Source organism: Drosophila santomea, chromosome 2R (assembly GCF_016746245.2).
Source record: "Drosophila santomea strain STO CAGO 1482 chromosome 2R, Prin_Dsan_1.1, whole genome shotgun sequence".
NCBI lineage: Eukaryota > Metazoa > Arthropoda > Insecta > Diptera > Drosophilidae > Drosophila > Drosophila santomea.
In genome coordinates this window covers 2,694,620-2,714,037 of record NC_053017.2, presented here as the reverse complement: position 1 = coordinate 2,714,037, position 19,418 = coordinate 2,694,620, and the positions used below count along the sequence as shown (strand labels likewise).

General features: G+C 36.8%; 1 protein-coding gene across 11 annotated transcripts in view; it reads left to right on the top strand.

Moving 5' to 3' along the window:
- Positions 1–1,035: 1,035 nt before the first annotated feature.
- The window catches only part of LOC120446002, a 42,679-nt gene continuing 24,296 nt past the window's right edge, over positions 1,036–19,418 (top strand). For 3 of the 11 annotated variants that reach the window (XM_039626743.2, XM_039626742.2, XM_039626741.2), the window contains exons 1-4: positions 8,591–8,831; positions 9,810–9,983; positions 10,046–12,456; positions 14,293–15,609. In XM_039626743.2, coding sequence (XP_039482677.1) covers positions 8,687–8,831; positions 9,810–9,983; positions 10,046–12,456; positions 14,293–15,609 — 4,047 coding nt within the window. In that variant the 5' untranslated portion in view covers positions 8,591–8,686. Of the gene's footprint in view, positions 1,406–6,713; positions 6,802–8,557; positions 8,832–9,809; positions 9,984–10,045; positions 12,457–14,292; positions 15,610–19,418 lie in introns of those variants that run through there. The other 8 variants (XM_039626745.2, XM_039626746.2, XM_039626735.1 and 5 more) reach the window with 7 other exon arrangements.

The following is a 19,418-nucleotide window of genomic DNA, read 5'->3' as shown; positions in this document are numbered from 1 at the left end:
ACGAAAATATTTCATAACATTTTCATAATGCAAAAAATGTACAAAAAAGTATATAAAATTATATACTTTGTCGAATTTATAGGGGGTAAGCAATTCATTTTTTGAGTATAATGCAATGTCCACGAAATAGGGTGATTCCCTGGGTCCGATGTCGGGTGGGTAGTACTACCCAACACCTTCCGCCGGGCCTACTCTAAGGGCCCCATATTACACTTTCCCCATATTAATTTAATATTATTCGTTTTATTATTTTCAATAATCAAATATTAAATTTGTGTACTTTTTTTGGCCTTCCCTTTCTCAATTTCTGTTTGTCGCCAATTTAAAAATGAGGTCATGTCCGCGATGTCCGCATACGTACTTTTAACAACAATTTTGTAATATTTTTTATGGGTGATGTTACCCCCGCCAGTACTATTAGCTCCAATTTTTATAATTTTGACTTTTACCCTTATACCGTTTTTTCTCTGAATACCGGCCACAGTTATTAATAGTACCCTAGGCACTATAAAACAAGAGAGAATGCTATAGTCGAGTTCCCCCACAGACGGCTTATGATCGTGACGGCTTATGGTCGAAAACGCTTCCTTCTGCCTGTTACATACTTTTTAACGAACCATTTTACTCTATGAGTAACGGGTATTAAAATATCTAGTTGATATAGAGGAAAATGATTTAACTCCGATAGCTAATAATATCATAGTTATTATCTATATATGTAATTTCACGCCGTCAACTACATAGATTCATAGGTCGACAACAACTTTTACAGGAGCTTTAATGTTTTGTAAAATGGAAGAAGTAAATATTTTTAATTGACTCTCCATTTCAGGAGTATTTTTGCACATTGCACCGCAGTATATTTAGTCAATAGAAACATTCCTGATAAAAAAGAGACAATTTAGTTAAATTTTAAATAATTTGTATATATACATATAATTATAGGTGTACAATGTACACCCCTATAAAATGCATATTTCATTTAATAACCCTAAATTTGGTTAAATTTACAAAAATGCTTACATACATACATGAGCATACATGCATGTCTGTAATGTAAAGTGTCCATGTCATTTTTTTGCGCCCTATCTAGCCGAGATACTTCTTGGATTTCCGATGTCTTAAAACATGTCTGCAAGAATTCTAGCCTGTTTTTTGTTCGCCTTGCTCATGGCTTTAAACGGATATCTCTTCTGTGTCTCCGACTGTATCTCGGTTCTCTCGGCCACGTTTGGTCTAAGACACGTTTACAGCTCAGCTCCGCTCGATTCAGTCTCTATCTGAACGTTGTCTTTGCAAGTTAACCAATTGCAATCGTGCGGTCTTATTCAATGTGTTCGTGGCCACCACAAGTACATATGTATTTAGGCTGTGGAATACAAATGTATATAGGATACACAAAAATGTATATATAATACTTCCACCAATGCCTATGTCTCCAGCGAAATGGCGTTTCGTTTACAATAGTTTTGCCAAAAAACGTATCAGAGAGTTTACTTGAATATCGAGGGCACAAAACAAAACTGTAGAGTAAAGTAATAAAAAGCTTATTTAAAAGAAGCCAATGCCTTGCAAAAAATTATAAAAAGAAAGCATAAGATCGTGAAGATTTCATTGTCGCGCTTTTCATATTGCACAACCGGTCAGAACTCTTTCTGTTCAATAATCTATTGCTCTTATACATACATATGTACGTTTTCTATTACACCAAAATATGAATTCGTATATATGTATATACATATATTTTCGACATATCAACATCACAATCCATGTAATGTATACAGATGTATGCATACAAGTAAACTTATTCATCACATTTGCAACTAAAAAACTCATAGGCCTCTCCGCTTTCCATTTTGAAAAACATATTAAAGTATCTACGTGTTTTAAAATAATTGTAACATTTCCATCTGTTGCGCATGAATTTAATCAGTTCCACAAAAGAAGCTAAAATAAGACTGTTACCAAAATCCATTCGTAGTTTCTTTTATCCATGTTATATCAACAATAAAAAAGTGAAAGCATACTTCGGCTATCCGAAATTCAGGACTAATTTGGGACTAAAGGGAAAAATATTATCGGACAAAAACGTGGTAGCAACAATAAATTTAGTTACCGTGCATTTCCATTCATTAACCTTTAAGTGATGAATCATCAACTTATAAAAATTTCGAGCGCTTAATCACCGCTTAATTTGTATGAATGCAAAGATTTTTACATTGGTTTGTCCTAGGAAATCATCATTATGAAAAATATCACAACAGTGCATTTTAACGGGTAAATCATCGCTCTATTCATCAATTTTCACTGCTTTTTCTAGAACAAACTTATATCACCCTTTCATAGAAAATTTAGGGATATTTCTTGTGGTATTTTAGGAGAGAGATCAAAAGTGAGAGAGTCGGGAAAGCTGATCGGCTGGCGTAGTCAATGATATTGTGATGTTTTCTTCGTAGCGATGAATTGTGGAACTGCAGGGTATTGCCAGGCGGAATGCTACATACATACATACATATGTATATGCAAATGTATTTACCACTGACAGTGCCGTAATTTGCATTGCATTTCTATTCAAAGCCTGAAATTAAAATAAAAATAATCAATAATATAAATAAAATCTAATAAATAATTTAACTAACTATTTATTTCTTCACATTTTTTTTTTTTAAATTCTATAAAAAATTTAAAAATCCATTATTTCGCAAAACAAATTATGTTAACCATGTCTTGTTCAAGAAAACACTCTTCCAACATCTGTCTTAGCTGTAGCTGTGTTACTAATTTTAGGTTAACGTAGCAAAAAGGTATTAAGGTCTCTGTTCAGTATTATTATACTCATTTCCTTAAGAGTAATAGGGTATACTAGATTCGTGGAAAAGTATTGTACACGTAATGAAGCGTTTTTGACTATATAAAGTATATATATTTTGATCTGGCCATGTCCGACTGTTGACGCAGTGCAAGCGTGTTTCTTGAGAATTATTGAGAATTGTAACAAACAGTTTCTTTGCTGAGCGCCAAATTCCATCTTCATAGAATTATTTTGCAGAGGAAGGGGAATCTAGTAGTCGACATACTTGAATGAGCGTTCTCTATAGGCGTTTTCAATTGTTTTCCCATTTCATTTCTGTTCGTTTATATTCGTTCTGCTATCAGAAAAAAACAAGAGAGAACGCTATAGTCGAGTTCCCCGACTATCTCATACCCGTTACTCAGCTATTTGAAGTGCGAAAGAGAGTCTTTAGCACTGACAGTTTTAGCGGTTTGTGGGCGTGGCAAAAAGGTTATTGGCAAATCGATAGAAATTTACAAGACTAATACAAAAATGAAAAAATATTAAAACTTTTTTCAAAAGTGTGGGCGTGGCAGCTTTGGGCGGTTTGTGGGCATTAGAGTGGGCGTGCCAAAAAGTTTTTTTGCACATCAATAGAAATTTACAAGACTAATACAAAAATGAAAAAATATCAAAACATTTTTCAAAAGTGTGGGCGTGGCAGCTTTGGGCGGTTTATGGACGTTAGAGTGGGCGTGGCAATATGAATCGACAAACTTGCGCGGCTTCTATGTCTTTCGAGTCTGTATGCTTAATCTCAACTTGCTTGTTTTTGTAGCTCCTGAGATCTCGACATTCATACGGACGGACAGACGAAAATGGCCAGATCGACTCGGCTATTGATCCTGATTAAGAATATATATACTTTATATGGTCGGAAACGCTTCCTTCTGCCTGTTACATTCTTTTAAACGAATCTAGTATACCCTTTTACTCTACTAGTAACGGGTATAACAATGGTTTTAAAAGGGTGACCGTGATAGCGTTGAGCAATTTGTCTGCGTTTATGTCTCTGGAATCTGCATGGAAAATCGAAACTTTCTGACTTTAATAGTTCCTGACACGAGGCGTTCATATGGACATCGATTCGGCTAATGATTCTGATGAAGAATATACAAACGTAATAGGGTCGGCAACGCTTACATTTATCTGTTACATACTTTTTAACGAATATAGTATCCCTTTTACTATACGTTTTACGTGTATTATAAAATTATAACAGAACTTGTACAGTTTATATAGGTTTACTAGATGTGTTGAAAAATATGAAGAAGGAAGCGTTTGCAACCCTAAAAAGTGTTAGTATTTTGAACAAGCCGAGTCCATCTGTCCGTGTGAACGTCGAGATCTTTGAATTGTAATTATATAAACATGCTGATAATTTTAGAAATCGATAGAAATTTACAAATCTGACAAAAAAAAACTTAATAAAATCAAAACCTTTCTCAAAAGTGTGGGCGTGCCAGTTTTGGGCGGTTTGTGGGCGTTAGAGTGGGCATGGTAACATGGGTGAAAAATCTTGCGCTGCGTCAATGTCTTTAGAATCTGTATGCTTAATCTCAATCTTCCAGCTTTTACACGGAGCGTTTACACTGACGGACAGACTGATAGTGCTAGACTGACCGAACTTAAAAAAAAAGCTCTTTAATCTCGGTACAATGTAAAGTGTACCTACACTTATAGATATGTATGTGATAGTCATACCCAAGATGTGCAATTGTAGCAATCAAACAATTGCTTGTAGATGATAGCTTCACATGAAAGGTTTTTGACTTGGAGTCACAGATTAGGTAGTGTAAAAAATACAATTAAAATCTACTCGAATGCCATGAACTGTAAAATTAATCGCTAAATTGTTGGTGCTCATCCAGTGCTGTGCAGAGAATTTTTACTTTCCCGTCCACACTTTTAAAAAATGTGTTAATTTTTTTATACCCTTGCACAAGACATTGTGGTTTCAGTCTGAACTTATCAGCGCAGTGAAACAGAAATTTGCAGCTATATAAAGTCTATATATAATTCATCATTATTAAGCGCCTATCCGATAGAGCAAAATTTATCGGTATGTCCGTCCATTTCTACACAATTCAATCTCTCAGGTTTAAAGCTCCGAAAGAAACTTATCCAAAAGACTTCGGGATGGTTCGGACGACTACATACATATGTACATGTACTTGCGGTAGGCACATTCGAAAAGTGAATTGAAAATAAAGGAAAAGAAAATTTGGTATACATCTGTTTTTGACATGAAAATCAATTTTATAAAGCAGCTGCCATAAGAACAGTCTATAAAAGAGCAATTTATAAATTTTTTGAAAAATATTAAAATAAATAAAAAAATGTGTTGGCCTATCGATAAATAACCAGAAGAACAAAAATTAAATGTTAAAATTAGAATTTAAATTAATGTAATTTTTTTTGTTTGGTAGAAAGCGTTTTTGGCCATGTCCGTCTGTCCGTCCGTATAAACGTCGAGATCTCAGGAACTATAAAAGCTAGAAAGTTGAGATGAAGCATGTAGACTACAGAGACATAGACGCAACGCAAGTTTGTTGGTTCATGTTTCCACTCTAACGCTTACAAACCGCCAAAAACTGCCACACCAACACTCGGTGAACTCGACCAAGCGTTCTCTTTTGTTATTTTAATTACATATTGATATTATTACATATATGTACTGCTAGGGTATATAATCTTCGTCTTGCCGAAGATAACCTTGTTTGATTTTCTCATTTGACTACCGAATATTTATCGATAAAATAGAAATCTGTCTTTTTATGTCTTAAAAACAAAGTTTTTATAAAGGAAGATTGTCTATGTTTTATCAATGAATAAACGCGTTCGATAATGTCAAGCAAAATATCTTATCTCTGAATAGTATCTTATCCGTATACACTTATTATTTACCTGCGGTCTTACAGTTTGTACTGCACATATCCCACTGTTGACAGGAGTCCACGTAGTGATGAAGCGCACCAGGACAATTTCTATATAAAATTTATTTATTTATTTATTATAATAAAATTTTTTATTTATATAAAATTTATTTATTTATTTATTATAATACAAAACTAACCTATCTTAAATATAAAAATTAAAATGGTCAATTGATAGGTGGCTCAACTGGACTTTATACCCAGACTTTGTTACATGGTTCACGAGAAAATTATATGGGTGCGTGTAGTGTACCCAAAAAACATTAACCCAAATTGTTTGAAATACGCAAGGTTTGACACCTAACACCTACAATAACATTTTGAGGAAATTTAAAATTTACGTTTCTGGCGGTTTGTTTGTATGCAACAAAATGTTATTTTAAAATCCACAAATAATTTAAACTGCGCTCAACGTCCTCAATATAGAAACTTTAGTTTTATCACTTTTGAAAAAATCCCCAGTTTGGCGGAAAAATAACGATAAATAGCTACATTTTCTAAGCCCCTAATTTCTGAAAATACATTTCAAATTATTTTCATTTTTTTAAGTTGTCTAAATACAACAAATATAAAACTTAATTTTTTTTGATGACTTTTCAAAAACTAGTCTAACGATTTCGATTAAAATTAAAAAACTGTATAGGCCTTCAAACTTCTTAGCTCTTCAGATTCTCTAACTCTTGATAAACATTTTATATCTTGATTTGAGACTTTTGAGACGAATTTTCAAAAGACTACAGCGTGTAGATACCAGTTAAAATTTGTATGTCTTACTGTTAATCGTCAGAATCAATCGTCAATCAAAAATTATTTGTTGTTAAAGGTGTCATCGTCACATTTATCTTACTTTGGTAACGATTCTAGTATACGCTTTGACTATACGAGAAACAGGAACGATGAGCATGCATGCTATGAGCAAGGGCATATCGTTCGTTAGTACCAAAGCGTACCTCAAGCGCAGGGTTTCGATTCGATGACTCTGATCACCAATACTTCGGCTTTTTTGGCATGTGAAGGTTAAAGGGGTTTCAGGTACCGTTGAGCTGTGTGTGCATACTCTATTCTCTATATGTTCCTAATAATATTTGCAAACTTCACCAAGTATTGTTTTAAAATTTCTTATAAGAACAGCTCCCTGTTTTTTGTCATTTCACGACGTGTCACTAGTGAGTTTGATAACGCTTATCATTGCTGAACATAAAATTTTGTAGTGCGTTTTCAAAATTCTGTGTTGTTACAGTTGCGGTCAAAATAATAGTATTGCCTGTCAAGCAAAAAGGTATTTCTCATTATTTTCTCCATTCCTTAACATATTTAATCAAATTTTTTACTATAAGAATGTTAGAATGTGAAGGTATGTTTTCTTTTTGTCTTTAGTTATATTCTTTTTTGCTCTTAATTGAAAGGATGCAAGGATGTTTGACCGAGTCAAAATAATAGTAGTGCCAGATAAATCCGCAATAATATTTCAATTTAATCACTTTCAAAAATGGTTTGTGGGATTTTACAGTGCTCTTCGGTGCTTTCAAATAGTTCCTATCATTATACCCGTTACTCGTAGAGTAAAAGGGTATACTAGATTCGTTGAAAAGTATGTAACAGGCAGAAGGAAGCGTTTCCGACCCTATCAAGTATATATATTCTTGATCAGGATCAATAGCCGAGTCGATCTGGCCATGTCCGTCTGTCCGTCCGTATGAACGTCGAGATCTGAGGAACAACAAAAGCTAGAAAGTTGAGATTAAGCATACAGACTCCAGAGACATAGACGCAGCGCAAGTTTGTTGATTGCCCACACTTTTGAATAATGTTTTGATGTTTTTTTATTTTTGTATTAGTCTTGTAAATTTCTATCTATTTGCCAAAAAACATTTGGCCACGCCCACTCTAACGCCCACAAACCGCCAAAAACTGTCAGTGTTGAAGACTCTCCTTCGCACTTCCACTGGCTGAGTAACGGGTATCAGATAGTCGGGGATCTCGACTATAGCGTTCTCTCTTGTTTTTCTACTATAGTTATTTACGCAATTAAATATGAGCTTGCAATTGTAACACGTGGTTTATTGGTTAAAAGATTAGTTCATTACTTAGGAGGACAGTCAAAGTTCAGGCTTTCGGCCCTTCTGCAAAAAAAAACTTGTAACTTAAATGTAAGTTAATTACTAATTAGAAGACGGCTTAAATATAATAATCTCATTTCAAGAAGCCCAAAAATAGCTAATAAAATAAAAATGCAGCCAAACGTTTTAAGTTTTTAGTTTTAATCATTCAATTCTTAAACAAATCTTTTTGGCTGTGATCCTTTTTGATTCATTACAATTATTTTGACCGAGTAATTTTAGGTCCCATATTATATTTTTATCTTTTTCGGAAAAATCAAATGTATTATTTAAAATGAATTAGTTTTATTAATATTAAAAAAAAATTTGATTAATTAACTTCTGTGGGCAGTGCTAATATCTTAACTACAGATGTACATACATATGTAGGTCGTGTTGTATAAACACCAAAAGCTTTTGGTTTAGGTTAAAATCTCAGAAAGTAGTAGCATTAAAATATGGATAGCAATAACGTACGATAACTACGTAAGATATTAGGCTTTTCTTTCATGGTTAAACTCAATTGGGCGCAGCGGACCATTCGTTAACATATGTATGTTGGCACTAAAAAATAACACTTATGAATGGCTTTGTTATACTTTACGTTTACAAAAATTGAGCTTAAATTTAGCTCCCAATAATTAATAATATAACGCTAGTGTACATTTAATCTATATTTTTTATTGCAGATGATTGTTTTGCCAATAGCAAGGCTTTAAAATAAAAATACTATTTTATATAAAATATAAAATCAAAATGCATTTGCCAATTACATACTAAAGCGAAAGAGGATAGTGCCAATAAGCATTGTCTTGACCATGATATATGGTTACAACTTTTTCCTTGCGATTGTCAACATTGCTAATAGATTTCCTATCTATGAAATGGAGCATTTAGATCTTGCTGGCTATCTTGACCACACGCCTCAATGCTGGAACAGTCTGGGAGCATTTCCAGAGGAAGGTAAGTGTGACGATATTGTAAGTTCATTTAAAAAAAAAAAATTTTTAAAAGTTAAAAAAAAAAATTGTAGGTTTGAATGTTTTAATGTCATGTTAAGCTAATTCTTTTTGTTCGTCACAGAATATAATATAGTATAAGTCTAAATTTATATTAAACAAAAATCTTTCAATGGAGTGAGATAAAATTTGCGAAGGCACCTTTACTTTATAAACAAGATTTGATATTGATAAGATCTGATATACAAGATTTGTATTTGGTAGCATTCAAAATCAAGAAAATATTAAAGACACTTTAACTTGTTACAATTCTTTTTTTGTTATATGAAAAAAAATAAATTCAATACTATAAGAACATAAACAACTAAATAACAAAAACAATAATAATAAAAAAGCAAAAGTACAAATTGTTATAAATGATTTAAATTAGTAGTACTCACTGCTTTGACTCGTCAATGCATTCCCGAAATCCCAATTGGCCACTGTTTCAAATTACCAATATCATACAAAAACAAAAGAGAACGCTATACCTCAGTTTTTCGACTATCAGATATCAGAGATTGGCAAAAAAAAAAATATACATATGTATATTTAAAAAATCAATTTTCCAAAAGTGTGGGTGGCCAGATTGACTCTGCTATTTATCCTGACCAAGAATATATATATGTACTTTGTATGGTCTTTGTATATGTTGTACTTTGTATGGTCTGAAACGCTTTCTTTAACTATTAATTTTAATTTTACTCCACGAGTAACGGGTATATTTATTTATATATACGTACGTATATAATTATATATATGAATATACATATATATATTTTTTTTATAAGAATACAAATAATTGATACGTCAAGTCGTCCATGTATGTATTACAAAATGTATTTGTAATAAACTAGTTTTTATAAAAATCTATATGTCACGACCAGTGTAACGGTTTAATTACTTATCGTTTCCCTTTGACTATATTCTTAACCTTTGGCAGATGCTGTGTACTTGTCAAGCTCTCGACAAATGTTGGAACCCATCTTGGAGGAGACCAGCGAGGATGAGGAACGTGCCCGAAGTAGCTTGATTGTAAGCCTAGAAAACCGCTCCACGCTCTGGAGTTCTACGGAGTCTGAAACTGGATCCGTACTACGCATAGAAATAATTAAGGGTAAGCTAATAGACTTTTGGTTCTGTCATTCTGCACATTTGCCTATACCAGCACTTTTAAAGCAGATGTCGATGCTGTTTCTGAAAGGGACTTTTTCTGCCCACCCAAGCGACCAAGGCGCAGCCTTGACTTAAATTCTATCCAGATTTCAGAAGATAGCGTCCAACTGCGCCGCCCCATGTCTTACGATTCCGAGCATCACAATAGCTTTGAACGCTTTCTGGCTTTAGAGGCATGTGGACGCGATAGCTACGGAAGCCAGGGCCAACGAAGCAGCATAGGCAGTAGGCGAGGGGGAACTTTCGAAGATTTTTATTCCGACAAGGACTCCTCCCACTCGCTATCTCGCAGTTCCTCCCTGGTACAGTTTGAGTCATTGGAACGGCAGCTCACGCTCCAGGAGCAGCATCACAATATGAGCAGTCTGCGTAACAGTTCGCCCTCGCTCAACAGCGAGTCTGGTGCGTCAACGCGAGCCAGGACCAGGGACAACAGTCCAGATAGTAGGAAGGGATCGGCCCCAACGCTGTCCCTGTTAAAACGTTATGAATCCAGCGAGTATAGTCGTCTGCATCAGACATACTATGAGCTAAACAATCTTAATTTTGAATATAAGCAAAAAGAGGATTTTCTCTCCAAAAGACTCCCAGAGGCGGAGCTTAAATCTGATTTAGAGAACTGCTCAAGCTCCTCCAGCGATAGTAGTGGTCACAGCCTTCTAAGCTCATGTCTTGTTCCCGTAGAAGCTGTTACAACAGAAAAGGAAAAAAAGGACGGGGCTTCCTCCCGGCAAGTTCCCCTCAACTCAGCTGAGAGCCTGTCCGAAGACTCGGGCTATTGCGAGCCAAGAACGCTAAAGCGGGAAAAGTCTAAATCAATACTACAGAATTTCGACAAGCTTTGCGAAGAGGACGAGGAGCTGCTGCTGCTGGAGGAGGGCGCCCCGCATTCTCGCGACTTAAAAGATTTCTGTCAGACCGAAATAGAACAGACTGTGGACGCGACTGCATTAGCATGCTCTCCGTCGTCTATAAATAGTTCCCCGGAGAGGGCCAGCTCCGAATCGCCGTTGCCGTCTCCGACCGGATCGGCATCAACGTCGTCTGCCTCGTTCACTTGGCTGCACAACAGTTTGCCCGATATCCGCGAGCCACGAAGTCCACTCTCTGTAGAAATTAACAATTCCAAACCCAAGGGAAACGGCAGAACTCTGGCCACCACCAGCCAAAACAGTAGCAGCACCCGGAGCAGCAGTTCCGTCGATAGCTGTGACGGTTTATCACTTCTAGGCCCCACCCATTCACTTAACGAGCTCCATCATCTTGAACGGAGGCGACGCCGACGTCACATTCAACCTAGCCAGAGAAACTATCACAGCAATAGCTCCAGTGAGGAACTGGAGGGCCTGGACAACTTATTTGTTGCTTGCCCTAGCCTGCCAAGAATTCGACGCAGCTCCAGTTGGAACGAACGCGTTAAAATAGTAGGGGGTGTGGCAAGTACCGGATATTTGAACGCCAGTTACCTAAACCTAACTCTATTAAACTACACGGATAACCGGCTGCCGGCAGAGCCCCTTCAAAACAACCTAAAGAGGAGCAAAGCAGAAGAAATGTCGAAAAAGAGCAACATTGCCTGCGAAAGCTACGAGCACATGATTTGTAAGGGAAATTTTTTGCTGGATGAGATCAGCAAGGTATATGACAAAAATGTGTCTATACTGACGGATAAGCCAGTGCTGGAGACCAAACTCGATGCGCCAGAGGAATATGATTCAAATGCCTCCAATGGGCTTTCGATGGTGCAGCACGTTCAGCTAAACATAAAGCCGCCACAGCGCCAGAAACATTCAAATCAACAGCTGCCAGTCGCCATGACTTTTAATGGCCTTGTGAAAACATTTGACCAGGATCCCACTAATTTGCGAACGTCTTACACCCAGAGCCTAGAGCAGTGCCACCATGACGAGCAAGAAATGGCAAAAACTGCTTCGTGCCCGCCGCCAGCCATCTCAAAAAGATTCCTGTCCAAGCGGCGATTCCAAACGCAATCGTCGGCCGCTAAGCAGCGAAATCTCGTAAGCAGCACGCCTAATCTCGCTGCCTGCAACGTCGGGCTACAGGAGTCCGAATACGATATCTACGTAAGCAGTGCTCACGCCTCGATGCACCAGTTGCCGCAGACACCAACGCAACAGAAGCCACTGGGAATTCTGCTACAAGCTGGATCGCGTCATTCTTTCGGCAAGGAGGTAAGCTTTTGCCCAGTGGTAAGCAAGTACTGTTGGCAGGAGCAGTCCTCTGAGGAGCCGACCGAGGACCACTTCCATTCCAGCGAGGGCGAGCAGGGCCCGAGCGACGACGAACTTATGGACCCCACTTTGGTGGACAACACCAGAGAGAACGAAAACATCGTTACGCTTTTCAAACCAGAGCAGGCGCATCGTCTAAGAGAGTCGGCGATCGCACAAAAGGTATCTATCAAATATACATACATATAAATAGGCGTTGGTTTCAAGATGTGTGTACATAGCTGCCTACATAAGTAAATGCATTCAATATATATACATAGGTACCTTGTAGCGTATGTATGTTCAACAATGTATACAATAGGGGTTGTTTGTAAAAAAGCATTCCAGACCCTTAAATGAAATGTTGGAAAAAATAGTTTGCTGTTGCTTGACAAATCTTTGTACGCTTTAAAAAACAATCGACCAAATGTGGAGTAAAATATAGTGATTGAGGAATTGGGATTATATACACCCTGAACCAATTTAAACACATTGTGCCCGTTAAAAATACATGCATAAAATGCTGTTAGGTTTGCAAAGGAATAATTTTGAAAAATTAATAAGTTGACTTTCTAGACTTTCCAGACTATTCCAGACTATAAAAGAAAGCGTTGTCGATCATATGAAGTATATACATATATTCTTGATCAGGATCAATAATCATGTCCGTCTGTCCTTCCGTCCGTCGAGATCTTAGGAACTATAAAAGCTAAAGATACAGGACGCAGTGCAGGTTTGTGGATTCATGTTTCCACTCTAACGCCCACAAACCGGCCAAAATTATCACGCCCAAAACGTTTAAAAATATTTTGATATTTTTCATTTTAATTTTAGTCTTGTGAATTTCTATCGATTTGTAGTAAAACGTTTTGCCACGGGTATAGCGGGTATCTGATAGTCGGGGAACTCGACTGTAGGGAAACTCGACTAATTTTAAAATTAAATTAATTTAGTATTGAGAATTTCTTGCAAGTAATAGAGCAAGATAGAGTTTGCAAAGACTAAATATAAAGACCACAAACAAGGCTATTACAAATTTTACATTAAGCAATAAAATAACTAGTTTCGATAATACGAAGTTTATACACCCCTTAAGTAATTATACAGTTAAAAAAATCTTATGTATATGAGATAATTATAGTATAATGCTAAAAGCAGCGAAACTATATTTATAAGTCTGTTCCGGAGGTAGATACATGATACATCGTCCGATTTTGATCAAATTGCATATTAAAAAAAGCCTGATGTATATTCATTTATTTTGCAATCTTTTTATAATAATAATATAATAATATAATATAATATAAATAGATATATAATATAACTAGAACGTTTAATGGTTAAAAAACAAGCATCTGTTTATTTTTCATTATTTAGCTAGTCATAATCCGACTGTTTCTATGCCAGACATATGGTATCCAATAATTGTGTATATCAAATTAGAAGCGTATTAATCTTATAGCAGCGATAGTTAATATAGTAGTCCAATAAGGCCCATTCCGACTTAATAATATACTACATGCAAGAAAAAGAAGAATTTTTTGACATTTTCATGCAGAAAGATTAGTTTGAATAGAAACGGATGGACGTAATCTAAGTTTTCCAGTTTCTAGGATCTCGACATTCTTACGAACAGCCGAATAGTACTTAACTGATCGTGACAATGAATATATTTACTCGGAAACTTTTTTTTATACCTGTTACATACTTTGAATGAAAAGGTAGTACCTACTCCACGTTTAATGGGATCATTTTTAAGTAAAACTTGGAAACGAACAATAGCTTAAAACTCAAACTGTGCAGCATATAATAAATCGGTTTACCGACTACTCGATTCTTCCTGGAAGATCGTTGCATTGACAAATGCCAAATTCTTTATTATCCTACAATGCTTCAAAAGAAACATAAACGCAAGTACATACATATGTATGTAATGATCAGTTTTTTGTTTGGTTTATTTAACCGATTGAAATTCTCTTTCTACACGATATGTAATTCAACAAATTCTCTTTTTTCCAGCTTACCGCTTTCCATACCAATCCGCTCTTATCCGCTTTCACACACTCATTATTTGAAGAGAGCGTCAACGGCAAAAACAAAGCAATTTTAGCCACACCCAATTGCCGCGATCAAAGAACCGAAGCTAAGACCGCCCTGGAACCTGAGCCCGCTTTAAGCAGCACAGTCAGTCTAAAACCTTGTGCCGTTGCGTGCTCATCTTTTCAAGAAGAAATTCCGAGCGATGCCACTAAGGAACCTCCTTCTGCGACAGCACGACCTCTCAGCCTGCCAATCCTCAGCGAGCCGCCCACCAACCGCGCGCACCACATCCTGCACTCATCCCAGCAGCTAAAGCGCTACGAATCGAGGGCGTCTCCGATTAACAAGATGCCGCCGACCAGCAAACTAAGCTCGCAGGCCACGGCTGTCGACAGGACGTATGAAAAACACCCAACCTCCAAAAGCCTCTTCTCCAAGTTTGCCCACGGACTTCGATTTTCTTTACGTCGCAAAAAGAAGCAGCAACAACAAGACCCATCGCGCGTCAAAGCGTCGCCCGGAAAGGAGTTGAGGCAGAGTCCCGAGGACGTCCAATCGGTCGCCTTTGTGGACATCCCTTTAAAGCCGCCAAGAAGTTCGCAATGTGACCGACTGCTCGATTCTGTCGCGTCCGAGGCTAGGAGTGGCAACGTGCACAGCTGGCAGCCTCAGGAACAGCTGGTCAAGACCTCAACCCTGCAAAGGGTGACTGGCAAGCCGCCACTGCCCAAGATGCCACCACGTAGTGGCATCCTGGCGCATGCGCCTCCGGAAACGACTGGTGAAGCCGTCAATTTCCATCGCGCCATGGCGTTGCCGAGCGTCGAAAGTGAACAGTACAATCATTTTACCGGACAGTTGATGGCTAATGTCAAAGCAACAAAAATGAGGGACACCGGGCTCAGCTCGCAGGCAGTAGTCGCTGAAGAGGCACATACAGTTAATCGACTGGCCGGAAACTGCAACGCTAATAGGCCCACAGTAGTTACCGCTGTTCCGGTTTCTGTTGCTCCCGTCGAAGATGTCGGCAAAATGGGTTTGATCGAGACCAATTTAGATACTCATGAAACGGTTATTTCGGGAAAGACACGTTCCCTTATGGATATAACTTGCAACCCGCTTAGCATGCCGCACAAGCGATACATTATAAAGCGTCTAAATGTAAACAGCGTTGCGTATGACGTGGATGAACCGGGCGGAGAGGTTAAACCCTCATCAGGTGGAATGGCATCCGTACGCAGACCGCACAAGAGTATGGAATTTCTGCTGGACAAGGAGAACCAGAAAAATGTTTTGGTAAGTTTCATTTTTTCGTGGGGTCTTACATATATATATATTCCTTAGCTCTACAACTTGACAGAAAAACAAGAGAGAACGCTATATACCCGTTACTCAGCTGGTGGAAGTGCGAAGGAGAGCCTTCCACACTGACAGCTTTTAGTGGTTTGTGGGCGTTAGAGTGGGCGTGGCAAAAAGTTTTTTGGCAAATCGATAGAAATTTACAAGACTAATACAAAAATGAAAAAACATCAAAACATTTTTCAAAAGTGTGGGCGTGGCAGCTTTGGGTGGTTGGGGGCGCGGCAACATGAATCAACTAACTTGCGCTGCGTCTATGTCTCTGGAGTCTGTATGCTTAATCTCAACTTTCTAGCTTTTGTAGTTCCTCAGATCTCGACGTTCATACGGACGGACAGACGGACATGGCCATATCGACTCGGCTATTGACCCTGATCAAGAATATATATACTTTATATGGTCGGAAACGCTTCCTTCTGCCTGTTACATACTTTTCAACGAATCTAGTATACCCTTTTACTCTACGAGATTAGAGTCTCCAGACTCCAGAGACATAGACGCAGCGCAAGTTTGTCGATTTATGTTGCCACGCCCACAAACCGCCCAAAACTGCCACACCCACACTTTTGAAAAATGTTTAGATATTTTTTCATTTTTGTATTAGTCTTGTAAATTTCTATTGATTTGCCAAAACACTTTTTGCCACGCCCACTCTAACGCCCACAAACCGCCCAAAGCTGCCACGCGCACACTTTTGAATAATGTTTAGATATTTTTTCTGAAACTTTTGAAAATGATTTAATTTTTTTAATTTAATATTTTGATATATAGCATTGAACATGCATATATGTATAATAAACAGTGGATTTATGTAATTCATACATATTTCGATGCATATGTACATAAGTACATAAATATTGTATCAGTTTATCTTGATATTTATGTGCTGCAAACGCCAAAATATTTTCAAAATTATACATATTTATACCCGTTACTCGTAGAGTAAAAGGGTATACTAGATTCGTTGAAAAGTATGTAACAGGCAGAAGGAAGCGTTTGCGACCATATAAAGTATATATATTCTTGATCAGGATCAATAGCCGAGTCGATCTGGCCATGTCCGTCTGTCCGTCCGTCTGTCTGTCTGTCTGTCCGTATGAACGTCGAGATCTCAGGAACTACAAAAGCTAGAAAGTTGAGATTAAGCATACAGACTCCCAAGACATAGAAGCAGCGCAAGTTTGTCGATTCATGTTGCCACGCCCACTCTAACGCCCACAAACCGCCCAAAACTGCCACGCCCACACTTGAAAAATGTTTTAATATTTTTTAATTTTTTTATTGGTCTTCTAATTTTCTATCGATTTGCCAAAAAATTTTTTGCCACGCCCACTCTAACGCCCACAAACCGCCCAAAGCTGCCACGCCCACACTTTTGAAAAATGTTTTGATATTTTTTCATTTTTGTATTAGTCTTGTAAATTTCTATCGATTTGCAAAAAAACTTTTTGCCACGCCCACCATAACGCCCACAAATTGCCAAAAACTGTCAGTGTTTAAGACTCTCCTTCGCACTTCCACCAGCTGAGTAACGGGTATCAGATAGTCGGGGAACTCGACTATAGCGTTCTCTCTTGTTTAATATGTACATTGTACACAAGTAGTCCACTTCCACCCTTTGTAGCCCAACCAACAATGACCTCATTTGATTGCCATTTACTATGGAAAATTGTTCATTTCACAAAATACATTGGTACACACACATGCATATGCAAAAAGCCGCGTCCGTATAAAATAAATTTTTAGTACATGCATATATATATATGTAGGTAGGTATGTACATATGTAGATATATGTTCGTATATATATCTTCAGGTTTTACACATTCTCTCTCAGCTTTTGTAATGAATTGAAAGCAAAATGGAAAGTTGAGTAAGACCAAAGAGAGCTTCTCTTCTATGCAATTCGTTTTCTTAAAGATGGCTGCTCTTATGGCATCTTATGGCATTATTATCTTTCTCTTTGCGCATTATTTACGTTTTATTTTGGTAATCCCTACATACATACATATGTATGTGTTTACTATACCCACAACCACAAATATTCTTTCTTAAATATATGTACATACATAGATTATACAATTTAAGATGTTCGCATGCGACCTTAGGAATCTTACCAATTTTAATTTAATAATATCAATTCTTTATTTATTCATTTCAACTCAAATACCTAACTCTGCAATAGTAACGTCAACAATGAAGCTGCCCTAAACAATTTTAATACACAAACAAAAAACTCAACTTTTCCCTTAAGCCATACACTTGCGTGTTACAGTTAAATGTAAAAGCTTAAAAGAAATACATATAAGCACCGAAAGTATTTTAGAGTTCATAAAAGTCAACCCAAGGTCTCAAAGGGCAATTAAAGAAGACAAGAAAACGGCTATTCCAAATAAAATTATCAAATACGCCCTAAATCTGACCCATCAAAAATTAAAACGTGTAGTCTTTATCCCGGCAATATACAAAAAATATGACAATAACTTTTCAGTAAATTCAAAACACACAAGCTGCTTATAAAGTTTATAATATAAACACATCGATAAACTACACAATCAGCCTGTCAAAAAGAAAATATCATAACACTCACGTAGAACTTTTAACTCAGAGTCCTGAGACATTTCAATATTAATCTTAATTCATTTCCCACATCCCTAAAACCTGCACAGTAGTCCTACGTACATATGTATATTAAAATCTCAAATTCCCCTAGTAGAAGCTAAATTCAACAGACCCATATCCTTGGACCCATGCCTAGATACAATTATTGCTAAATGTTTGTGGTGGTTTGATATTGCATGTTTTACCCAACAAACTCTTTAACAAAAACTAGTTCGGATGTAAAAGGAAGAGTTCTTTTATTTAAAATGAAACTCATAGTATATAAAATGGTAATTTCACAAAATAAAAACCCAAATTTTTTGGACGAAATTGACCATTTGTGGAATATATGAGATATATGTACATATAAAGATTACATAAGATACGGCATATAAATATTGAAGCAACTTAGCATTTAAATTTTTTTTAAATCTTCAAAAGTACCGCGAGTGAATATTAAAATATTTATTTATATTTTACTGCACGGAAAAAGCTGCGAACTACGGTATATACAATATGTACAATATACATGCGTTGCCGGCGGATAATTGACCTTTGTGTTAGATATTTGAGTACTTTACTTAATTGCGTAAAGCTATATGTACATATGTACATACGTGTGGCGAGTTTTCCTGTTAAGCAACCAGATGTAAGGCCAGTTCGTCTGGGAAATACCTATCTCCAGAAACCAATAAATACTTCTGTCTAACCGATAAAAATATTACTTATTGCTCGTAGAATAAAAGGGTATACTAGATTGGTTAACCAAAATTTAACAGAAAGTAGGCATGTATATATATATATTCTTGATCTAGATTCCTTTTAGTCAGGAATATTTCAAAGAATTCTGCGTTATACAAATCGATCCACTACAAAATGTAGTGCATGTAGATATGCCTGCGCGCGGTTGGACTATGTCGAAATGGTAAGGTTTAACGAACTATCTCTGACCGAATGTCCCCAAAAGAACTCTTTTTTTATACCGTCTTCCAATTACTTATTTTCGCCAGCGATTCTTTATTTGTCGCGTACCACAAATAGTTTAATGGATTAACGGCTAAAATTGGAGGCGCCGTTGTTGACTTATTGGGCTAACTGAAAAATCAAAAGGAAGGAATACAATGTATTTAATTCTAATTATACCCG